The 23,000-nt window shown below is 41.5% G+C and overlaps 1 protein-coding gene across 1 annotated transcript in view; it reads right to left on the bottom strand.

The window, feature by feature from the left end:
- Window positions 1–23,000, bottom strand: part of LOC126278081 (WD repeat-containing and planar cell polarity effector protein fritz) — a 61,592-nt gene that overhangs the window by 19,616 nt on the left and 18,976 nt on the right. Inside the window, exons 8-9 of the mRNA XM_049977919.1 lie at window positions 21,236–21,507; window positions 3,088–3,323 (exon numbers count right to left, since the gene is read on the bottom strand). Coding sequence (XP_049833876.1) covers window positions 3,088–3,323; window positions 21,236–21,507 — 508 coding nt within the window. The remainder of the gene's footprint in view (window positions 1–3,087; window positions 3,324–21,235; window positions 21,508–23,000) is intronic.

The raw sequence follows: 23,000 nt of genomic DNA on the forward strand, positions 1-23,000 counted from the left end.
GGCGGTTGCTTTGTCAGGAAAGAGGGAAGGAGAGGGAAAGATGAAAGGATGTGGGTTCTAAGGGAGAGGGCAAGGAGTCACTCCGATTCCGGGAGCAGAAAGACCCACCTTAGGGGGGAAAAAAGGACAGGTATACGCACGCACGCACACACACACACACACACACACACACACACACACACACACACACACACAAGCAGACATTTGTAAAGGCTGGAATGTGGGAAAAATATATCTAAAAACAAAGACGATGTGACTTACCAAACAAAAGCGCTGGCAGGTCGATAGACACACAAACGAACACAAACATACACACAAAATTAGAGCTTTCGCAACCGGCGGTTGCTTCGTCAGGAAAGAGGGAAGGAGAGGGAAAGATGAAAGGATGTGGGTTTTAAGGGAGAGGGTAAGGAGTCATTCCACTCCCGGGAGCGGAAAGACTTACCTTAGGGTGAAAAAAGAATAGGTATACACTCGCACACACACACATATCCATCCGCACATACACAGACACAAGCAGACATTTGTAAAGGCAAAGAGTTTGGGCAGAGATGTCAGTCAAGGCGGAAGTACTGAGGCAAAGAATGTTTGAAAGACAGGTGAGGTCCCAAAAACCTGTCCCATGCACCCTCCCACCACCACCTACTCCAGTCCTGTAACCCGGAAGGTGTACACGATCAAAAGCAGAGCCATGTGTGAAAGCACCCACACGATTTACCAACTGACCTGCCTACACTGTGAAGCTTTCTATGTGGGAATGACCAGCAACAAACTGTCCACTCGCATGAATGGACACTGGCAGACAGTGTTTGTTGGTAATGAGGATCACCCTGTGGCTAAACATGCCTTGGTGCACGGCCAGCACATCTTGGCACAGTGTTACACCGTCCGAGTTATCTGGATACTTCCCACTAACAGCAACCTGTCAGAACTCCGGAGATGGGAACTTTCCCTTCAGTATATCCTCTCTTCTCGATATCTGCCAGGCCTCAACCTCCGCTAATTTCAAGTAGCCGCCGCTCATACCTCACCTGTCTTTCAACAACCTCTTTGCATCTGTACTTCCGCCTCGACTGACATCTCTGCCCAAACTCTTTGCCTTTACAAATGTCTGCTTGTGTCTGTGTATGTGCGGATGGATGTGTGTGTGTGCACGAGTGTATACCTATCCTTTTTTCCCCCTAAGGTAAGTCTTTCCGCTCCCGGGATTGGAATGACTCCTTACCCTCTCCCTTAAAACCCACATCCTTTCATCTTTCCCTCTCCTTCCCTCTTTCCTGACGAAGCAACCGCCGGTTGCGAAAGCTCGAATTTTGTGTATATGTTTGTGTTCGTTTGTGTGTCTATCCACCTGCCAGCACTTTTGTTTGGTAAGTCACATCGTCTTTATACGTATTCGTTTCGGAATATCGTTTCTACGTCTTCCATTAACTACACGTGTAAACACTATGAAGACAATTAATAACATTTGTGAAATACAACTTTGTTTGCGGAAAACATAATCATGTTCGAAGTCACCAGTTTTTCCATGACAAACGACTTTCAACAACTTATTATATGCATAATTGATGCAACTGATTGTCAGGAATTTTATATATATACACACACACATTTGAATTACAAAAAACAAATACTAAAAAAAAAGTTGCATGGCGCGAGATTCAATCCGGTGACCTTCGGATTACGAACCCGAGCACTTACCGCTGCGCCATGACGCTGTAGGAAATTATAAATCGTAGAGAGTATTTCACCGCAACGGTTTATTTTAATTGTCGATTTTCTCGACAACGGCTGAGAAGTGCATCTTGGTGCTCTGCCACATTACACCTCTGGCCAAGAGCTTTTATCATGCGCAGTATGAATCAAATTTGAATTTCACAATTGGCGGCCTCCCCTTGTAAGACTAATGAGAAGTTATGTAAGTTTATTTTGAATTAACAGTACTACAGTTCTGGAAGCAGCAAATATGAAGCACACAGCTTTAGCAGAGAGGAAAAGAAGTCATCTGCATTGGCCTGACACAACTGCAACATGCCCATTGTTGCTGAAAATAAATTACCATAAGATACTCCACTTTATCGTTTGGCTGAACCATTTTGTTTCAGTTGAATTTTCTCATGCTGAGAAATTAGAAGGGGCAATCTGTTTTACTTGGTAAAAGCTTTCTACAGCCAATATTGCATAAATAATTATTTATTTACAAACAACAATTTTAATAGACTTTGATGCCGCCGGCCGGTGGCTGAGCGGTTCTAGGCGCTTCAGTCTGGAACCACGCAACCGCTTCAGTCACAGGTTTGAAACCTGCCTCGGGCATGGATGTGTGTGATGTCCTTAGGTTAGTTATGTTTAAGTAATTCTAAGTTCTAGGGGACTGATGACCTCAGATGTTAAGTCGCATAGTGCTCAGAGCCATTTGAACATTTCAATTTTGCTGCCATCTTCAGGTCTTCAAAAATTTTGTCATAAAATGTGTTCTTTTTTAGTTGTACCTCATACCAAATTGTCATGCAGATAAAAAGTAGCACATAATATCAAGATCCATCATAAATAAAACATTTAAAATCAAAAAGCACCTTGTGCACATGGTCATGTGCATATAAGTAGCATTCACGGATGATTGTTACGTCACAAAAAAACACAGTACACAATAAAATGCATAGTAGCACATCTGCTAATGTTAGCTGGACATGTTCTAAGCATTGAAGATCCGCCTTAGGTGGCATATAGCTACACCTTATATACTATCTAAGGTGGATCTTCAATGATTAGAACATATCCAGCTAATGTTAACAAATGTGCTACTCTGCATTTTATTGTGTACTGTGTTTTTTATGACATGAGTGTTTTGAAATTTTCTTACAGTTATGTTTATTATATATACAGCTTGTGTTCTTATTTAATGGAAATGCAGAGGAGAAAGGTAGGTATTTTATAGAAAAACATTCACAAATGAGAGGCAAATGTTAAAGAGATAGGTGATGCCTCAAACTATTGCATATTGACATGGCAAACATGTTGGTACCAGTTCCATTCTGTATTAACAGTTTTGTACACTAAAAATGCAGTAAAGAAAAGTTCATTCACCTTCTCTTTCTGGTGTGAGTGGTTGCCGGAAGAGGTAATTAATGATACGGTTGAGACAAGAAATACACTGCTGACCATACGAATCCCAGTTGAGACTTAGCAACAAATTGATCGCCCGGTCAACCTGATTGAACATCAGGTACTTTGCAACCATAGTGTCTGCAGTGAGACCACTTCCATGAAGATCTCCAATAAGGCCACCACCCCCAACCAACTGAACAACAGCTAGTGGTCCCCTGGGAAAAAAAATAAAAATAAAAATAAATAAAAAAATACCAACTATCTCAAAACAAACTGGACACATAATTCATCAGAATAATTCAGAAATGGCAAAAATAAGAAAAGAACCATTGCAACTTATTTCAGGTTACTCAATATAAAGAAGAGTTGGAAGAGGTTACAGGGACTCATACTACTAGGATAAGTCAGAAAGAGAAGGAACTTATTTTTCATCTTCATTATTTTTCAGAAGTCATACGTTAAATTTAGCAAAAAGAGGTCATAACCTTGTCTGAGAATGCATTACAATTCAAAGTAACTATTAACTTCTAGTATTGTTTCAGTACATCGCAGAACTGAGCTGTATATCAGTGTCTTGCATAATGCTGATATGGTTATTACCTAAGTATGGAATTTGTCCTGCATTTTTCATAATGTATGTTCCTTAACTACTACATCACAGGCAGCCCACTACACATCTGTCAACAGTATCTGCATGAGCACTGAGTAGAATTTGTGCATATGTGGATTGGCAAGTGGTCACCTAAATGGACTTAAGTCTTTGGGTCCGTGTTGTATATAATTTATCAAAACATCTTCATTTTATCATGAATGAGGATGCAAATAGAAAAGTATTCCCCAGGATTTCAGATCATTATATCTCACACAAAGCCTCTCAACTGCCCTTTGGCATAAAGGTGAATATTACATGGAAATGGATTACAAGGTTTTGACAATAGGTCATGCTTGAAATGCACTTACGTCACTGCTTATCCACTTTAATGGGAATGATTTAATGCACTCACTCTCGCAAACAGGCCGCGAAGAATGTGTTATCTTCTGTCCGTATATTTTCTGTGGGGAACCTGTACACGGTTCCTCTCTTTTGTATCTGCAGTCTGTGGAATATATTCCCAAGATAATGAATACGTATCTATTGACACAGAATGCACCTTTCATTCACACTGATTTTTTCTGGACTTTAAAGCCAGATGAGAAACCAAGATACTGACAGAGCCCTTATCTTTTGATTGTAATGTTATTTATCCTTATAATGGGATTACCTATCATAAACAGTCTATCTTCCAGGAGTACATAAATTGTTTTATTTACTGCCACCTGTATTTTATTGCACAAGAATCCGATCTACACCATGACTAAAAGCTTTTAGAAATTCTTCTAGAATATCAAGATGATATTCTGTCACTCACTCTCAGAACATAAGCCCAAACAAAAGTATTAGAAATGTGCATTATGAATCTCAGTAATCAACATTAAAGTTCTTCACACACTACCTGGTCTTTTTCAAATAGCCAAAATGTTAGAATTAATGTACTAAATCCTGTTGTAAATATCAAATCCATCAGGATTACTATAACATAGTGCCTCATTCATCCATTCACCAAAAGTATTACCAAACTGCCCCATTTTCTTTTATGAGGAGGTTCAGGAACACTGCTATTAATTGTGATGGCCCATAACTTGCTTAGAAGTTCCCTTACTACAAGATCTCTTTGGTATCGATTACAGTGTGTATATGTGGACAAGGAAAAAAAAATTCCCAGATTTTCCGGTTAAAAAATACACTTTCTCCCGGGTGAAAATACATTTTTTCCGTGTTGAGTGACAAAATACTTTCCCTCAGGATCATAAAACTTATCAGTCCTTTGAACGGTTAAGGTTTCATAGACCGGTGTAGAACCTCCGACCACTTTAGGAAACAAACCCCAGAAAAAAAATGTGTTTTGGAAAGATCTTTGATTTGCAACAACATGTACACTGCATATTTTCATATTACGAAAGTATATAGTCGACTTCCACCAAACACAGAACATTAGTTTCCGAAGCATTGAAATCGAGATCGCCATGTGCTTTTGTAAGCCAATCATAGCTATGTCATGTGATCTCACCAACCGATGATACCAGATATTCATAGCGTTTACATGGGGCTCCCAAAACCTGATTTCGTAAATCAATCTTGTGGTATCACCACCAGACACCACACTTGCTAGGTGGTAGCCTTTAAATCGGCCGTGGTCCGGTAGTATATGTCGGACCCATGTGTCGCCACTATCAGTGATTGCAGACCAAGCGCCGCCACACAGCAGGTCTAGAGAGACTTCCTAGCACTCGCCCCAGTTGTACAGCCGACTTTGCTAGCGATGGTTCACTGAGTAAATACGCTCTCATTTGCCGAGACGATAGTTAGCATAGCCTTCAGCTACGTGATTTGCTATGACCTAGTAAGGCGCCATTATCTGTTACTATTGATACTGTCAGTCATGTAATGTCAAGAGCAACATTCGTCATTAATGGATTAAAGTTAAGTATTCCACCAGCTACGTACGTTTTCCTCAATTCTAATTCCCTTGCCACGTTACAGACCTCACACCAGCCTGCGTGAGCTAAAACGCGAGCATTTCGGCCTCCTTTAGTAACCCTGTGTTGGCTCTCCTGCCAACCACAACATTGTTGACAAGAGTAAAAGTGTCCTTATCAATATTGCCCTGATTTACTTGTGTAATGGCTTCGCCACAATCTCCAGATGTACTGTCCAAATTTTATCGCTTACAGAATCAGCAGACTGGATGCCCTTGTACAGCTCGTCCAGGGTCAACTTGCGATGCAAAACGATGCGGCGGCAGCCGCTTCACCGCTGCCGCAGCCACTACACGCTGTTGCACCCACTTTTCGACCTTTTGATGCTTCACTGGAAAGCTGGACAGAGTGGTCACACCAATTTGGATTCCATCTCGCCGCCTACAGAATTCAAGGTAATGAGCGGCAGCCTTTTTTGTTATCGTCGGTCAGCGTGACTACGTACCGTGTAATAGTCAAATTATTTACCCGACGTGACATAGCATATCTGTCCTACAAAGAAATTTTGTCTGCATTGGATGCATATTTCAAGGATTCAGTCAATGTAGTTGCCAAACGGTATACCTTCTTTCGTACAAAACGTACGGCAGGTCAGACTAATCGGGAGTGGGTTGCAACCTTGCAAGGCCTTACTAGGGATTGTACTTTTGAGTGTCAATGTGGACTCCCTTATTCAGATACTATGGTACGTGACGCAATTGCACAGAACGTGTGTGATGTTCGTATAAGGGAACAGATTTTGAAACTAGTAAATCCCTCCCTTCAACAAGTGATGGACATATTGGATCGGCAGGACACACTTGCCTTTGCTCAGGAATCATGTGAAACTTCGCCAGCAGTGTGTCAGGTTACCCGGCCCGCCGAGCGAGCTGCGCGGGGCAGTAAACAGCACTCGCACCCGGCCACGCCGCTGCCACCAGGCTCTCAGCCACGTGTGCCGCGCAGGCAAGCAAATGCAGTGATCAAATCATGTCCGCAGTGTGCTACTAAACATTCACGTGAGATTGCCCGTCACGCCAAGCTATTTGCTTTTATTGTAATAAAAAAGGACATGTTCAGAGTGTTTGCCAGAAAAAGATCTGATCGGAAGCTCAAAACTGTTCCAGGCCCTTTGCTACGCGCCGGAATCGGAATCGAACCAAGGATACTCAGGCTCGCGAAACTTCGCCCATGGAAATTCATGTAGTTCATTCCACTCTCTCTAACAGTGACTGTGTTCGTCCCAAAAATAGTGTGCGTCGACATCGCCGGAACTCCGGTCAAGTCGCAAGTGATTATGTACCAGTGTCAGTTCACGTTGCATGAGACAGTCGCTCTTGTCGTCAGCAGGACAATAAACTTTTTGTGGACTTGGACATTAACGGCAAAGTGATACCATTCCAGCTCGATACCGGAGCTGCAGTTTCACTGATCAATCAAGATACTTACAAACTGCTGGGAACACCTCCGTTGCATACTGCAAATGTTAAGCTAACTAGCTATTCAGGACAAGGGATCCCTGTGTTAGGACAGTGCAGCCTTCTTGCAACATACAAAGGACAAACAAAACTTGTGTCATTTTACGTCCTTCGTTCTACTTCTGCAGTGAACTTGTTTGGTTTCGGTTTATATCAGTTGTTTCACTTGTCTATAGTAAATCAGGTCCTATCAGTGAACCAGACTGTGCCTTCAGACAGTGTTTCTTGTCTATGTGAAGAATTTGCAGACATTTTTGCACCGGGCCTCGGTTGTGCTAAGAACTATAAAGAACATTTGGAACTGAAAGTGAACGCGCAACCAAAATTTTTCAGGGCACGCAATGTTCCCCACACATTGCATGATGAGGTCGCAAAAACATTACACGATTTGGAATCACAAGGTGTAATTGAACTTGTGCAGGCTTCTCTCTGGGCATCACCCTTAGTAATTTTGCCAAAACCTTCCGAAAAGTTGAGACTTTGTGTGGACTTCAAGGCAACAGTGAATCCACAACTAGTGATTGCAACTTTTCCTTTACCCCGCCCGGAAGATCTTTTTGACAAATTGTGCCTGAGTAAATATTTTTCGAAGTTGGACATCGCCGGTGCGTACTTGCAAATACCGGTGGACGAAGAATCCCAGCGCATTTTGGTGGTTAACATGCATCTTGGGTTGTATCAATTCAAACGACTGCCATTCGTGTGTGCATCTGCCCCTGCATTGTTTCAGCAATATCTACAAACGGTCTGTGTGTCGGTCCCTACTTCAGCAAATTATCTGGACGATATTGTGATCTCTGGAAAGACGGAAGAAGAACATTTGGCCAATCTCAGAACATTATTTCAAGTCTTGCGACAAAATGGTCTTCGCTTGCGGAAGGACAAATGTGTGTTTTTTGCTCGGGACTTGCCATACTTGGCACATGTACTCAATACCCAAGGCATACATCCCAGTCCAACGCACCTACGTGCCATACAAGACTTGCCTTCGCCTCAGAATTTGAAGCAGCTACAGAGTGTGCTGGGAAAAATTACATATTATAACCACTATGTTCCATATGCCTCTTCCATTTCAGCTCCGCATCATTGCTTACAGATCCGCTTCATCGCTTACGCCGTAAAGGTGTTCCGTTCGTCTGGACAACGGAATGCGAACGCGCCTTTCGCCAGTTGAAATCGGCGTTGCTTTCCAATACTTGCCTTACGCCATTCGATCCCCAGAAGCCCCTTTTGTTGATGGTGGATGCATCGGATTTCGGGATCGGTGGTGTGCTTGTGCACAAAGATGGATCGCAAGATCGCCCTATTGCCTTTGCGTCCAAATTGCTCTCGTCTGCTTAAAGAAATTATTCACAGATCGAGAAAGAAGCATTGGCTCTCATCTTGGGTGTTACAAAGTTTCATGATTTCTTGTATGGTCGTCACTTTACCGTAATCACAGACCACAAACCTTTGACATCGCTTTTTCATCCGACCAAGCCTGTACCTCCACGTACAGCGCAGAAATTCATTCGCTGGTCTATTTACCTCTCGCAGTACCACTACGATATCTTGTATCGGTCCACTGCTAAGCACGGAAACGCCGATGCGTTGTCCCGCTTGCCTGTTGTGAGGATAGGGCATTCGATTCCTCCGAACTTGCTTGCATGTTCACTGATGCGGAAACCGATGACGTGGTCGAATTGTTTCCGATTAATTTTCGTCATGTAGCTACAGCCACAGCTGCCGACCCTGTCCTTGCTCCCATTCTGCGTTTTGTTGCTACGCAATGGCCCTTGCCAAAGTCATGGTTGGGGACCCGTTGGTTCGCCGATTTTTTGCACACAAGGAGAGACTTTTTGTACGACGTGGTGTTTTGCTGTTGCGTTCTGATAATGGTCAGTCCTGGATCATGGTACCACGTTCGTTACAGTCCTCTGTCTTACAGCTTATCCACCAAGGACATTGGGGTATAGTGAGAACAAAACAACTTGCTTGTCAGCACTGTGCTTGGTTCAGAACCAATGACGCGATTACGAATATGTGCTCTTCTTGCTTGGTGTGTGCCGAACAACAATCAGCACCATCGCAGAAATTCTTTGCATGGCCAAAAGCCACTTTCCCTTGGCAACGCTTACACATCGATTTTGCTGGTCCATTCTGGAATGCTCGATGGTTGGTTGTGGTAGATTCATTCAGTAATTTTCCTTTTGTTGTCCGGATGTCTTCCACGATGTCATCTGCCACCATCCAAGCGTTATCCGCTATCTTTTGCACTGAAGGTCTTCCACAGACTATTGTTTCCGACAATGGCCCACAATTTCAGTCATTCTGCAAGGCCAATGGCAATCAACATCTGACGTCCGCGCCATTTTGCCACAGTCAAACGGTGCCGCTGAACGATTGGTCAGGACTTTCAAGTCACAGTTGAAGTTGAAAGAGTCGCATTCTCGGGAGGACGCGTTATTGCTCTTTTTGTCCTCGTATCGCTCTCAGCCCAGAGATGGTCGCTCGCCGGCTGAGTTGCTCCATGGTCGTCATCATCGAACCTTGCTGTCTTTGCTCCATCCGCAGCGGCAGACTCCTGCTTTTGCGTCAGGCGACTTTGTCTACTATCGCCACTATCGAGGTTCACAGCGTTGGCTCGAAGGGCGCATTCTTCGCTGCCTCGGCCACGCTATGTATCTGGTTTTGAGGGCCTCTGGTGAGGTGCGTCGGCATCTCAATCAGCTGCGCCTCTGTCGTCGCACGGGATCTGCCACTCGTCGTCTGCTTTCAGCGACGGAGTCGTCCGGTCAGCGCCCCGGGGACCCATCTACTGGCTCACCTCAGCCCCAGGTGTTACAGACGCCACCGTCGCTGCCTCCCTTTCTCCCACAGTGGACGTGTCGCTGCAACCGCCAGGCGCCTCCCTGGGTCACGCACAGCCGATCGCTTCCCGTGACCACTTTTCCTCCGACATGGAACTCTTGCCCGCTCCGGACCATATGTCGTCTTCGCTGTCGGGTGCCCCGGCCCGATGGAGGTCAACCCTTCGGCCCCTCCTGTCTCCCTACGGGCGCATACACCGATGTTGGTGTTTCCTAGCTCCCCGCAGTCCGAATGGCAGGGTGCGGGTGGCACAGCCTCGCCTGTTGTTAGGCTCCCCACCTCATCGCATACGTCAACATGGGGTCCTCCCCACTGCGGGCGAAAGCCTTATGCCACAACCGTACGCCGATTTGCGGGGGAGGAATGTGGTGTCACCGCCAGACACCACACTTGGTAGGTGGTAGCCTTTAAATTGGCCGCAGTTTGGTAGTATACGTAGGACCCGCGTGTCGCCAATATCAGTAATTGCAGACCAATCGCCGCCACACGGCAGGTCTAGAGAGACTTCCTAGCACTCGCCCCAGTTGTACAGCCGACTTTGCTAGCAATGGTTCACTGAGTAAATACGCTCTCATTTGCTGAGACGATAGTTAGCATAGCCTTCAGCTACGTGATTTGCTACGACCTAGCAAGGCGCCATTATCTGTTACTATTGATACTGTGAGTCATGTAATGTCAAGAGCGATGTTCATCATTAATGGATTAAAGTTAAGTATTCCACCAGCTACGTCCGTCTTTCTCAATTCTAATTCCCTTGCCATGTTCCAGACCTCACGCCAGCCTGCGTGAGCTTAAACGCGTGCATTTTGGCCTCCTTTAGTAATCCTGTGTTGGCTCTCCTGCTAACCACAACAAATCTCCCAATACCGCTCCTGGGTGGTCACATAAACACTTCAAAATTGATTCTGGAAATTTGATTTTCGGAATACAAATTTTCTTGAAGTATCAGTACTGTTTTGTCTCATGTTTAGTTCTATGGCATAATGCCATATGTGCACTTTACACTAGACAATAGTGTTTCAAATAAATTGACCTCTGCAGAAAAGATTAATTAAGCACTATTTTTTTAGCAAAACAACAAAAATAACTTCACTGTTCTGGAAGGCAATTACTACCCAGCCGCCAAAAACCTGGAAATAAAATAATATCAGAAAATTGTATTTTAGTCTTCCATAATTATGTTAATATTTTAATTCACTTTACAGCTCCCGGACACAGAAATCCATTTTGTTTTTGATAGCTGTAAACCAAGAGGAAACATCAAAATCACTAAACATAAACATGGTTCATGTGGAGATTGCCACTCATCCCATTACAACTCAGACTGCTCTGCGCATGCGAGAATCTGGAAGCTTGGGGTGCATCAGAAAAATATTTCTGGGTAGCATCTGGCTACTTGTTGCTACTGCTGATACAGCTAACAGCCACACTTCTTCAAGTAGCCAGAAGCGTGAGAAGGTACTGCTCATATGCGACTCAACTGTGCATGCGCATAAGCCCGCTGGCAACTTCTCAAACAAACCTAATGTCAACCCTTGTGACATCACGCCCGTCGGAATCAGTTCATTGTTATGAATTATTGCATAGTCTTCGTCCAATAGGCTTCAACACATGTTGCTATCAGGTGCTTGTGTGTGTGCTGTGCTTTTTTGCGGCAAATGGTGCATTTCCTTCTCAACTTAAGTTTCATTTTTTTCCCCTCATTTACGTTTTATTGGTGCAGTATTATATTGCAGTAATGGGCTAAAGTAAAATTCTTTGTTAGAGAATCAGTTCTTACCAATCAAAACTACAAAAATTTAACTGAAAACTAAAACAGCAAAAAATTCCCAGAATTCTTAAAAATTCCTGTGTTTTTCCCTGTTTTAGGCCGGATGAAAAAATTCCCGGGTTTTTCCCTCATTTCCCGGTTGTCCCGGAGCATATACACCCTAGAATAATTGTCTTCATGTCTCTGAAAAATGGTGTGATAAATATGGCAAGACATTGTTGTTATAACGTCAAGTTGCACACATATATTTCAAACGACACAATACATGTAAGTCACTGAGTAAGCAGACAAAGTAAGACATGTGTACACAATTACAGTCAAATCAGCACTGAGTCCAAGTCTGGCAGCCGCTGGCTACTTGGCCGCTTAGGTGGTGTGGCTGCTGCATGGCTGGCAGACAGCGCCGCATATAGAGGACATAACTGCACGGCGTCACTTTGAAAGATCGGCGAGTCACAACAATTGTCTTTTTAGAGAACTTAATTTCTTGCATGCCAAAAAAGCTAATTGTACAATTTTAGTGATCAGTCCATAATTTTTTTCTTTTCCATGATGTTGACAATATTTATTTTTAGATGAGCCTCCATTAATGGAAGATATTGTTGGCATGTGAGCTGCTTGATGGGTTGAAGATTGTTGAGCTGTTCTTGAAATGGTTACAGGAAAATATTGCATTTGTACCAGTTTCTAGTCAGTGCATTCAATTTTATCAGTTTGTCCTTTCTCCTGTTGCAGTTCCTTTATTCAGTTCCACTGATCCATACAGAACATTTGATAATTATCTTAAGAAAACAACAAATGGAATAACATAATAGAAAAAACTTGGAAGTAGGCCTGATAATCAACTGTGTTATGATTAACACAATGTATACACAACAAAATTAAAAGAAAATAGCACAAATTAGCAATTAAGTAACAGAAACAATCAATGAATATTTGTATTCTGTTTAATTTAAATTAGTTATTTTAAATTAGTTAGTTTAAATTAGTTAAAGAGAACATCTGTATGGTCTGCAAGAGAAATGAACAGAGTAATAAAAACACCATGGAGAGCTTCTGGTAGACCAAACAAAGTTTTCAAAACTAAGTCTGTGATTTGTATAAAAACAAAATTTAGCATTATCAGTCTTGAATTAGGTCAGAGAGAAATAGACTTTTAATGCAAAACTCATGTTTAGTTTTTGAGGTGAATAAAAAAATAGTTTTAAATTTCATAGCAAGTAGCTCTAGGTAACTTACTATTGAGGGTTTTTTCCCCTGTGCCTTACTGGGTATGCCTTTGATTGTATGAAAACAGATAGGATGAAGGTGTGACTTGTTAGGCAATTGGATGGTAGATGAGACAAGAGAGAGTAAATGCACCAAAAAAGTTCTTTGCTAGATTCTGAGATAGTTGAAGACATTGAGGTAATGATAAAATGGAATGTGGGTACAGAAGAAGAAGAAGAAGAAGAAGAAAAAGGTGATGGTGACAGTGGTGATGGTGGCAATGATGATGATGATGATATTGCAATGCCACCAGCTGGCTTTTTACATTGCTGAGATCAGAAGGCTTGTCTTTGACTTAGTAAATGCATTTGAACTGATGAATACAGGGGATATACAATGGAGAGGAAAATTTAATTGTGATGGGGGACTGGAATTCAATAGTAAAAAAAGGAAGAGAAGGGAAAAAAAAAGTTGGGAGAAAATGGATTGGAATGAAAGAACCCAATATGTAGAATTCGGCACACACCATGTCTAATCATCACTAACATTTGATATAAGAAACTGCAAAAAGGTGGAAAATTAAGGTGGTGGAATATGGATAAGATGAAAGAACCAGAGGTTGTTGAGAGTTTCAAAGGGAGCATTAGGCAACGCCTGACTGAAACAGGGGAAAGGAATACAGTATGAGGCAAATGAGTAGCTCTGAGAGATGAAACAGTGAACGCAGCAAGAGGATCAAATAGGTAAAAAGACAAGGCATAGTAGAAATCATTGGATATTACAGGAGATATTGAATTTAATTGATGAAAGGAGAACATATAAAAATGCAAACAAATGAAGCAGGTAAAAGGGAATACAAATGTTTAAAAAATGAGACTGATGGAAAGTCTAAAATGGAAGAATCATATAAAGGGACTATACAAGGGAAATTAACTTCAAGGCAATATTATAGAAATGGAAGAGGAAGTAGACGAGGATGAGATGGGAGATATGACACAGCAAGAAGAATTTGATAGAGTGCTGAAAGACTAAATCAAAAGAAATCCCTTGGAATAGATATCCTTGGGAGAGCCAGCCATGACAAACCTATTCCAACTTGTGCGCAACATGTATGAGACAAGCAAAATATCCACAGACTTCAAGAAGAATTTAAGAATTTCTATTCCAAAGGAGACAAGTACTGACAGGTATGAATACTACTGAACTATCAGTTTAATTAGTCATGATTTCAAAAAACTGACCCTAATTATTTACAAAAGAATGGAAAAACTAGTAGAAGTCAACCTTGGGGAAGATTAGTTTGGGTTCCAGACAAATGTGGGAACATGCAAAGCCTACTGACCCAAAGACTTATCTCAGAAGACAGGTTCCAGAAAGACAATCCTACCATTTGTAAACTTAAAGAAAGCTTCTGAGAATGATGACAAATACATCTGAAATTCTGGAGGTAGCAGAGGTCAATTACAGGGATTGAAAGGTTACATGTAAATTTTACAGCAGTTATAAGAGTCTACGGACATAAAAGGAAAGCAGTGGTTAAGAAGGGAGCGGGTAACGGCATTGTAGCCTATCCCTGACGTTATTTAATCTGTACCTTGAGCAAGCAGTGAACAAAGAGGAAAAAATCAAAAAGGAATTTAAGTTCAGGGAGAAGAAACAAAAACTTTGAGGTTTGCCAATGACATGTACTTCCGTCAGAGACAGAATGGAACTGAAAGTGTCTTGAAAGGAAGGTATGAGATGAACGAGAAAAATCACACAATGGTAAAGAACGCAGTCAAATCCAGCAGTGCTGAGGGAGTTCAATCAGTAAATGAGACACTGAAAGTATTATGTGAGTTTTGCTATTTGGGCACTAAACTACTGATGATGGCCAAAGTAGAGAGGATATCAAATGTACACTGGCATTGGCAAGAAAAGTGATTCTGACAAAGAAAAATTTGATAACATAGAATACAAATTTATCAACTGAAAGCCCAGGAGGGAATAACAACATATGGAAAGGATAGATTGTTACTTACCACACAGAGGAGGCTAAGAGTCACAGACAGGCATAATGAAAAAAATGGTAGAAGTATTTCAGGTTTTGGAAGAAGTCCTTCTTAGAAAACACACACATATTCACACAACAAAAACTCACATACATGACCCCTGTCTCTGGGCATTAAGATCCTACTGCAGCGGCATCTGTCGAGATCAGTAATTAAGCTGGGATGGATAGTGGGGGTAAGAAAGAAGCGTGTGGAAAGGGGAGGGGATGAGGGTAGTAGGGACAGAAGGATAGGTGTGGGAAGGGGGGAAGGAGAAGCTAGTGCTGGCTGAGAGAGCGTGCAGGGGCATGGTGGGATCGATAGTGCTGCTAGAGGCAACATCGGGAGGTTGTACAGGGGGGGGGGGGGGGGGGGGGGATTTAAGTGTTGGGGAGGTTTCCTCAAGTTATCTGCCTGCAGTGTACGCTTGTACTGAAGTGAAATATGGCCAATAATATTTCATACAAGATCATAGAAGCTTTTACAGAAGAATGCTGAAGGTTAGGTGGGTATATCATGTAACTAATCAAGAAGCACTGAATAGAAATACAGAGAGAAAAGAAATTTATGACATAACTTGACTAAAAGAAGGGATCAGCTGACAGGACACATTTGCGACATCAAGGAATCATCAAATTAGTATTCGAGGGCTGTGCAGGGAGTAAAATTGTAGAGGAAGACCAAAAAGCAAATACAGTAAGCAGTTACAAATGAATGTAGATTCAGGGATGAAGAGATTAGCACAGGATACAGTATTGTGAAGAGCTGCATCAAACCAGTCACTGGACTGATGACAACAATAACAATAATAATAACAACAACAACAGCAGCAGCATATAACAGATGATTAAGGTATGCCATCTGCAAGAGATTGCTACACAAAAATCTCAAGAGACTGCACATAAATAGAGAACTGACAGGTTAGGTGGGGTTACTGCTCTCAGTCCTAAAAGTGTTACGCTGTTCGGAGGGTTGAGACTGATCAAAGTGCTTGTCACTCAACATGAATATCAGCTGGCATGCTTGAAATCTGCCAGCAAAAGGCAATCACTCACCTACAGCTGGTGTGTGATGCACAGGAACATTCAACAAAAAAGATTATTTGCATTAGCTTTTGTGCTCTTGCCCTTTCTCTAGTGAAAATTACATGCTCCCACACACACAACCACATAGACACACAAATGTGTACACCCACAGCTACAGCAATACTAAGGCAGGTACTATAGAGGAGGGGAAAGTATAGACATTTTAAGGAATAAATAATGGACCAATGAGTTGTAGATATGTAAAGAGTAACAGCAAAAAATATAAAATGGAATGGGGTGGAAGAGATCTGGAACAGCAATGTATAACAGTAATAGAACAATGTATAACATTAATAGAAATGGCTGGATGAAATCATACGTAAAATTAAGGAAGCGCAATCTCTGACCTATGGCTGACTTATACGAGGTGCATAGAAACAAGCAACAGAAAAGGATTATTTGGGCCACACACATTTGCCATGGCCGCAGATGGGTATGTTTGGGTGTCTGTGTGTGAATGCGTGTTTCGCTAGAGAAAGAACACACACTCAAAAGCCAGTGCAAATAATCCTCTCTGCTGCATGTTTCTATGCACCACACATCAATCAGCTAGAGGTGAATGATTGCTTTTCCTTAATTTTATCTATTTTTTGACAAATTATAGATGTTATTAGTATAAGACTGGGGGCAAATTACTGTAGCAGTCTAAATGAGTTTTCCATAGACGAAATATATTAGATATGTGTGGTGAAAGTCATATGCACTTTAATACATTAGCAAAATGGGGCAAGTCACACCCTTCAAAACAAAACAGTATATTTTGATTAAGGGATTATTTTCATTGTTCTTAGTTTAAGTCCCTTCCTGCTCTGTTTTTGAAAGATAAACAGCAAGTCACAAAAGTTTTTATAGTGCACACTCATCCAACAACTGAACCGAGAGAATCTCCAGTAGATATGGCAAGACTAACACTGAATTTATTTTCCTGACTCACTGAGTTTTTAGTGACATTGGTGAACCTTTAACAGTCTTTTCATTGTGCCTGTCTGTGACTCAATGTGTTATCATTACAGCAAATAGCAATCTATCCTTTTCTTAATATTATTAATAAGTGCTTAGATGAATTGCAGGACTTCATAATCACTCATCGTCATGCCCAACATGTGGACGCAAATGAAGTAGCTGATACAGGATTGACTGTTAGGAGATATTACACACAATGGTATAGTCAACCTAACCGCTCATAACAACAGATAGATGAGTTAGGGACTGAGAAGTTCACAGTTGTTAACACTCAGTTTAATTTTCCTAAGATAAACCATACTACCATGGTGTACCTCTATTTCAAATATACATCATATTATTAATTTATTTCATCAAACTGATGTTTCAAAGTTCTGTAAGTTTCAAAACTTGCTGATAACAAGTTTCTAAATATATCTCCACACACATGGAGACAGAGAAGAAAACAAAATTAGGATAGAATCTGAACATAGTATTTCACATTATCAGGAGAAAGAAAACTGGTGTTCTACGGATCGGATTGTGGAATGTCAGATCCTTTAATCAGGCAGGTAGGTTAAAAAATTTAAAAAGAGAAATGGATAGGTTAAAGTTAGATAAGGTGGGAATTAGTGAAGTTTGGTGGCAGGAGGAACAAGACTTTCGATCACTATTATATTCTTCTTGAAGTCTGGGGGTATTTTGCCTGTCTCATACATGTTGCTCACCAGATGGTAGAGTTTTGTCTCCCAAGGCCGTCAGTAGTTCTAATGAAATGTAGTCAACTCCCGGTACCCTGTTTCGACTCAGGTCTTTCAGTGCTCTGTCAAACTCTTCACGCAGTATCCTATCTCCCATTTCATCTTCATCTACATCCTGTTCCGTTTCTATAATATTGTTCTCAAGTACATCGCTGTATAGACCCTCTATATACTCCTTCCACCTTACTGCTTTCCCTTCTTTGCTTAGAACCGGGTTTCCATCTGAGCCCTTGATATTCATATGTCCGCAGCACGTGGTTGTGCGGTAGTGTTCTCGCTTCCCATGCCCGGGTTCGATTCCCAGCAGGGTCAGGGATTTTCTCTGCCTCGTGATGACTGGGTGTTGTGTGAAGTCCTTAGGTTAGTTGCGTTTAAGTAGTTCTAAGTTCTAGGGGACTGATGACCATAGATGTTAAGTCCCATAGTGCTCAGAGCCATTTAATATTTATACAAGTGGTTCTCTTTTCTCCAAAGCTCTCTTTAATTTTCCTGTAGGCAGTATCTATCTTACCCCTAGTGAGATACGCCTCTACATCCTTACATTTGTCCTCGAGCCATCCCTGCTTAGCCCTTTTTCACTTCCTGTCTATCTCGTTTTTGAGACGTTTGTATTCCTTTTTGCCTGCTTCATTTACTGCATTTTTATATTTTCTCCTTTCATCAATTATATTCAATATTTCTTCTATTACCCAAGGATTTCTACTAAACCGCGTCTTTTTACCTACTTGATCCGCTGCTGCCTTCACTACTTCATCCCTCAGAGCTACCCATTCTTCTTCTACTGTATTTCTTTCCCCCATCCCTGTCAATTGTTACCTTATGCTCTCCCTGAAACTCTGTACAACCTCTAGTTTAGTCTTTATAGAGGAATGGAAAATCTGGTAGAAGCTGATCTCAGGGAAGATCAGTTTGGATTCCACAGAAATATTGGAACACGTGAGGCAATACTGACCTTAAGACTTATCTTAGAAAATAGATTAAGGAAAGGCAAACCTACGTTTCTAGCATGTGTAGACTTAGGGAAAGCTTTTGACAATGCTGACTGGAATATTCTCTTTCAAATTCTGAAGGTGGCAGGGGTAAAATACAGGGAGCGAAAAGCTATTTACAATTTGTATAGAAACCAGATGGCAGTTATAAGTCAAGGGGCATGAAAGGGAAGCAGTGGTTGGGAAGGGAGTGAGACAGGGTTGTAGCCTCTCACCGATGTTATTCAATCTGTATATTGAGCAAGCAGTAAAGGAAAATAAAGGAAAATTTGGAGTAGGTATTAAAATACATGGAGAAGAAATAAAAACTTTGAGGTCCACAAGTGACATTGTAATTCTGTCAGAGACAACAAAGGACTTGGAAGAGCAGTTGAACGGAATGGATAGTGTCTTGGAAGGAGGATATAAGATAAACATGAACAAAAGCAAAACGAGGATAATGGAATGTAGTCGAATTAAGTTGGGTGATGCTGAGGGAATTAGATTAGGAAATGAGACACTTAAAGTAGTAAAGGAGTTTTGCTATTTGGGGAGCAAAATAACTGATAATGGTCAAAGTAGAGAGGATTGGAAAAGGGCACAGGTCATCCCCGTTTTCAAGAAGGGACGTCGACCAGATGTGCAGAACTATAGACCTATATCTCTAACGTCGATCAGTTGTAGAATTTTGGAACACGTATTATGTTCGAGTATAATGTCTTTTCTGGAGACTAGAAATCTACTCTGTAGGAATCAGCATGGGTTTCGAAAAAGACAGTCGTGTGAAACCCAGCTCACGCTATTCGTCCACGAGACTCAGAGGGCCTTAGACATGGGTTCACAGGTAGATGCCGTGTTTCTTGACTTCCGCAAGGCGTTTGACACAGTTCCCCACAGTCGTTTAATGAACAAAGTAAGAGCATATGGACACTCAGATCAATTGTGTGATTGGATTGAGAAGTTCCTAGATAACAGAACGCAGCATGTCATTCTCAATGGAGAGAAGTCTTCCGAAGTAAGAGTGATTTCAGGTGTGCCACAGGGGAGTGTCATACGACCGTTGCTATTCACAATATACATAAATGACCTGGTGGATGACATTGGCAGTTCATTAAGGCTTTTTGCAGATAATGCTGTGGTGTATCGAGAGGTTGCAACAATGGAAAATTGTACTGAAATGCGGGAGGATCTGCAGCGAATGGACGCATGGTGCATGGAATGGCAATTGAATCTCAATGTAGACAAGTGTAATGTGATGCGAATACATAGAAAGATAGGTCCCTTATCATTTAGCTACAAAATAGCAGGTCAGCAACTGGAAGCAGTTAATTCCATAAATTATCTGGGAGTACGCATTAGGAGTGATTTAAAATGGAATGATCATATAAAGTTGATCGTCGGTAAACCAGATGCCAGACTGAGATTCATTGGAAGAATCCTAAGGAAATGCAATCCGACAACAAAGGAAGTAGGTTACAGTACGCTTGTTCACCCACTGCTTGAGTACTGCTCAGCAGTGTGGGATCCGCACCAGATAGGGTTGATAGAAGAGATAGAGAAGATCCAACGGAGAGCAGCGCGCTTCGTTACAGGATCATTTAGTAATCGCAAAAGCGTTACGGAGATGATAGATAAACTCCAGTGGAAGACTCTGCAGGAGAGACGCTCAGTAGCTCGGTACGGGCTTTTCTTAAAGTTCCGAAAACATTCCTTCACCGAAGAGTCAAGCAGTATATTGCTCCCTCCTACGTATATCTCGTAAAGAGACCATGAGGATAAAATCAGAGAGATTAGAGCCCACACAGAAGCATACCGACAATCCTTCTTTCCACGTACAATACGAGACTGGAATAGAAGGGAGAACCGATAGAGGTACTCAGGGTACCCTCCGCCACACACCGTCAGGTGGCTTGCGGAGTATGGATGTAGATGTAGATGTAGATGTAGAAGAACAAACATTGTATTCAGTGATATGGCTTATTACAAGTTAGGCTGTTATTGCAAATAAGAAAGTTTGTATAACCAGTGCTAGCAGTAAGTAAAATATTTAGTAAGTCTGCTCTGAAGGCTGCCACAATATCAAAAGGAAAATCCAAACCTCATTTTAAATGTGGAATGGTAAAAACGCAGGTCTCTGGTAGGTGAAAGAAACAATGCACCTTTGGATGACCCAGCACTGCATGTATACAATTCCTGTTCTAAAATTCACTTTCCAACAGTTAATTTCCAGCATTTACAAACAAGTACTTCTCTTATAAGTTACTGGTCTGACCTGTTGATGTAAGTGGATATTTCTTTCAACACTTTTGGACATGAAACTGCTCAAACTTTATCAAACGTGAAACATAATTTTTTGATGACATGAAATACAGTAAGGGCAACTACCATGTTGGGTACTTAAAACCTAATTATTCTTTAAATACTAATCTGTTTTTATGATCTACTCTTAATAATAAAATCGTCGTACACCAACTTACCTTTCGAACTGAAGTAAAAGGAACCCATCTGTCTGGCAAAAGTTTTCTGCATATTGGCTGACATCGGTCTTCTTATTCCATTCCATGTGCAGAAGGGTTGGCTGAGTCCTAAAGTAGGATCCGAGGTCCAACAAACTCGATGGTGTAATATCTTCACTCACCAATTGATTCCTGATACAGCCCAGTGCTGTGTCGAAACACTGTAGCTGACACCTTTCATTGGCAACTACAACTAACATGCCATCAGGGTGCCAAGATACTGTTGTGGATATCTAGAACAATATAGTATTTACATAATCAATTAAATGAAAGGGGGCCCAGCAAATATGGTGCATAATATAAAAAAAACTCAAAGATGAAAACCACACTCAAACAGCCCTTGCTAAGATAGGTCTGCAGTGTCTACCACATATCTTTTATTTTTTAAATTACATAAATAAAGAAGAACACTGAGGTTTGATACAGGAATAAATGTGCACTGTAACACGCTACACTGGCTACATACTTTCTTCCGCCATGAATTTTATGGTGTATTATCAACAGGCTTCAAATCATTTTCCAGCTACAGATGACTGTAGGTAAATAATAAACTGTAGTGTTTGATAATGTTATGATTTTTTTTTTTAAAGGTAAAATTAAAAACACCTTCAGCTGTCTATATTTTGAATGTAATTTATTTATGGAACCAGTTTCAGCACTACACTATGCCATCTTTAGGCCCCCTGACTAACATGTAGGAGGAATCCAACCTTACTTACAGTGAAATGCCAACACTGGTCACATTAATAATGAGATGTAACTTATTAGTAAACACTTTTAACAATTAGAAACATTTGCACATGCACTAAATATATCCTTTCTCTTGCTAGAACTACTGTACGTCAAATGTGTAATACATGTATGCAAATACATAAAATTCACTTGAAATACAATAAAGGCCACTTCCCTGTTCCCATTCCAGCAATAGACACCCGTCTTTCCACCATCACATTAAGTTTTTTTACTTCTCCATTTTTCCGCTACACCCCCCCCCCCCCCCCCCCCGCCCTCCCCACCTCTCCCCTGCCCTCAACCTAACCTGCAGTACTTCGCTGTCCAACACCCCTACCCTACTATCCCCCCGCATCCATGCCCCAGTCTCCTTCTTACCCCCACCCAATCACCACTCCTATCATGCAGTGGTGCTAAGACTGCAGTCGTATGTGCAACTTGCATATTTATGTGTGTGTGTATGTGTGTGTATGTGTGTGTGTGTGTGTGTGTGTGTGTGTGTGTGTGTGTGTGCCATCTATTGTTGACAAAAGCCTTACTTTCCAGAAACTTTATTTGTCAGTGTTTTTGTTGTGCCTATCTTGAGCAAGTCGTAAAGGAAACAAAAGAAATATTCGGAGTAGGTATTAAAATCCAAAGAGAAGAAATAAAAACCTTGGGGTTTGCTGATGACATTGTAATTCTGTCAGAGACAGCAAAAGACCTGGAATAGCAGTTGAACGGGATGGACAGTGTCTTAAAAGAGGGATATAAGATCAACATCGACAAAAGCAAAACGAGGATAATGGAATGTAGTCGAATTAAATCAGGTGATGCTGAGGGAATTAGATTAGGAAATGAAACACTTAAAGTAGTAAAGGAGTTTTGCTATTTGGGGAGCAAAATAACTGATAATGGTCAAAGTAGAGAGGATTTAAAGTGTAGACTGGCAATGGCAAGGCAAGCATTTCTGAAGAAGAGAAATTTGTTAACATCGAGTATAGATTTAAGTTTC

The sequence above is a fragment of the Schistocerca gregaria genome, chromosome 6, assembly GCF_023897955.1.
Source record: "Schistocerca gregaria isolate iqSchGreg1 chromosome 6, iqSchGreg1.2, whole genome shotgun sequence".
Lineage (NCBI taxonomy): Eukaryota > Metazoa > Arthropoda > Insecta > Orthoptera > Acrididae > Schistocerca > Schistocerca gregaria.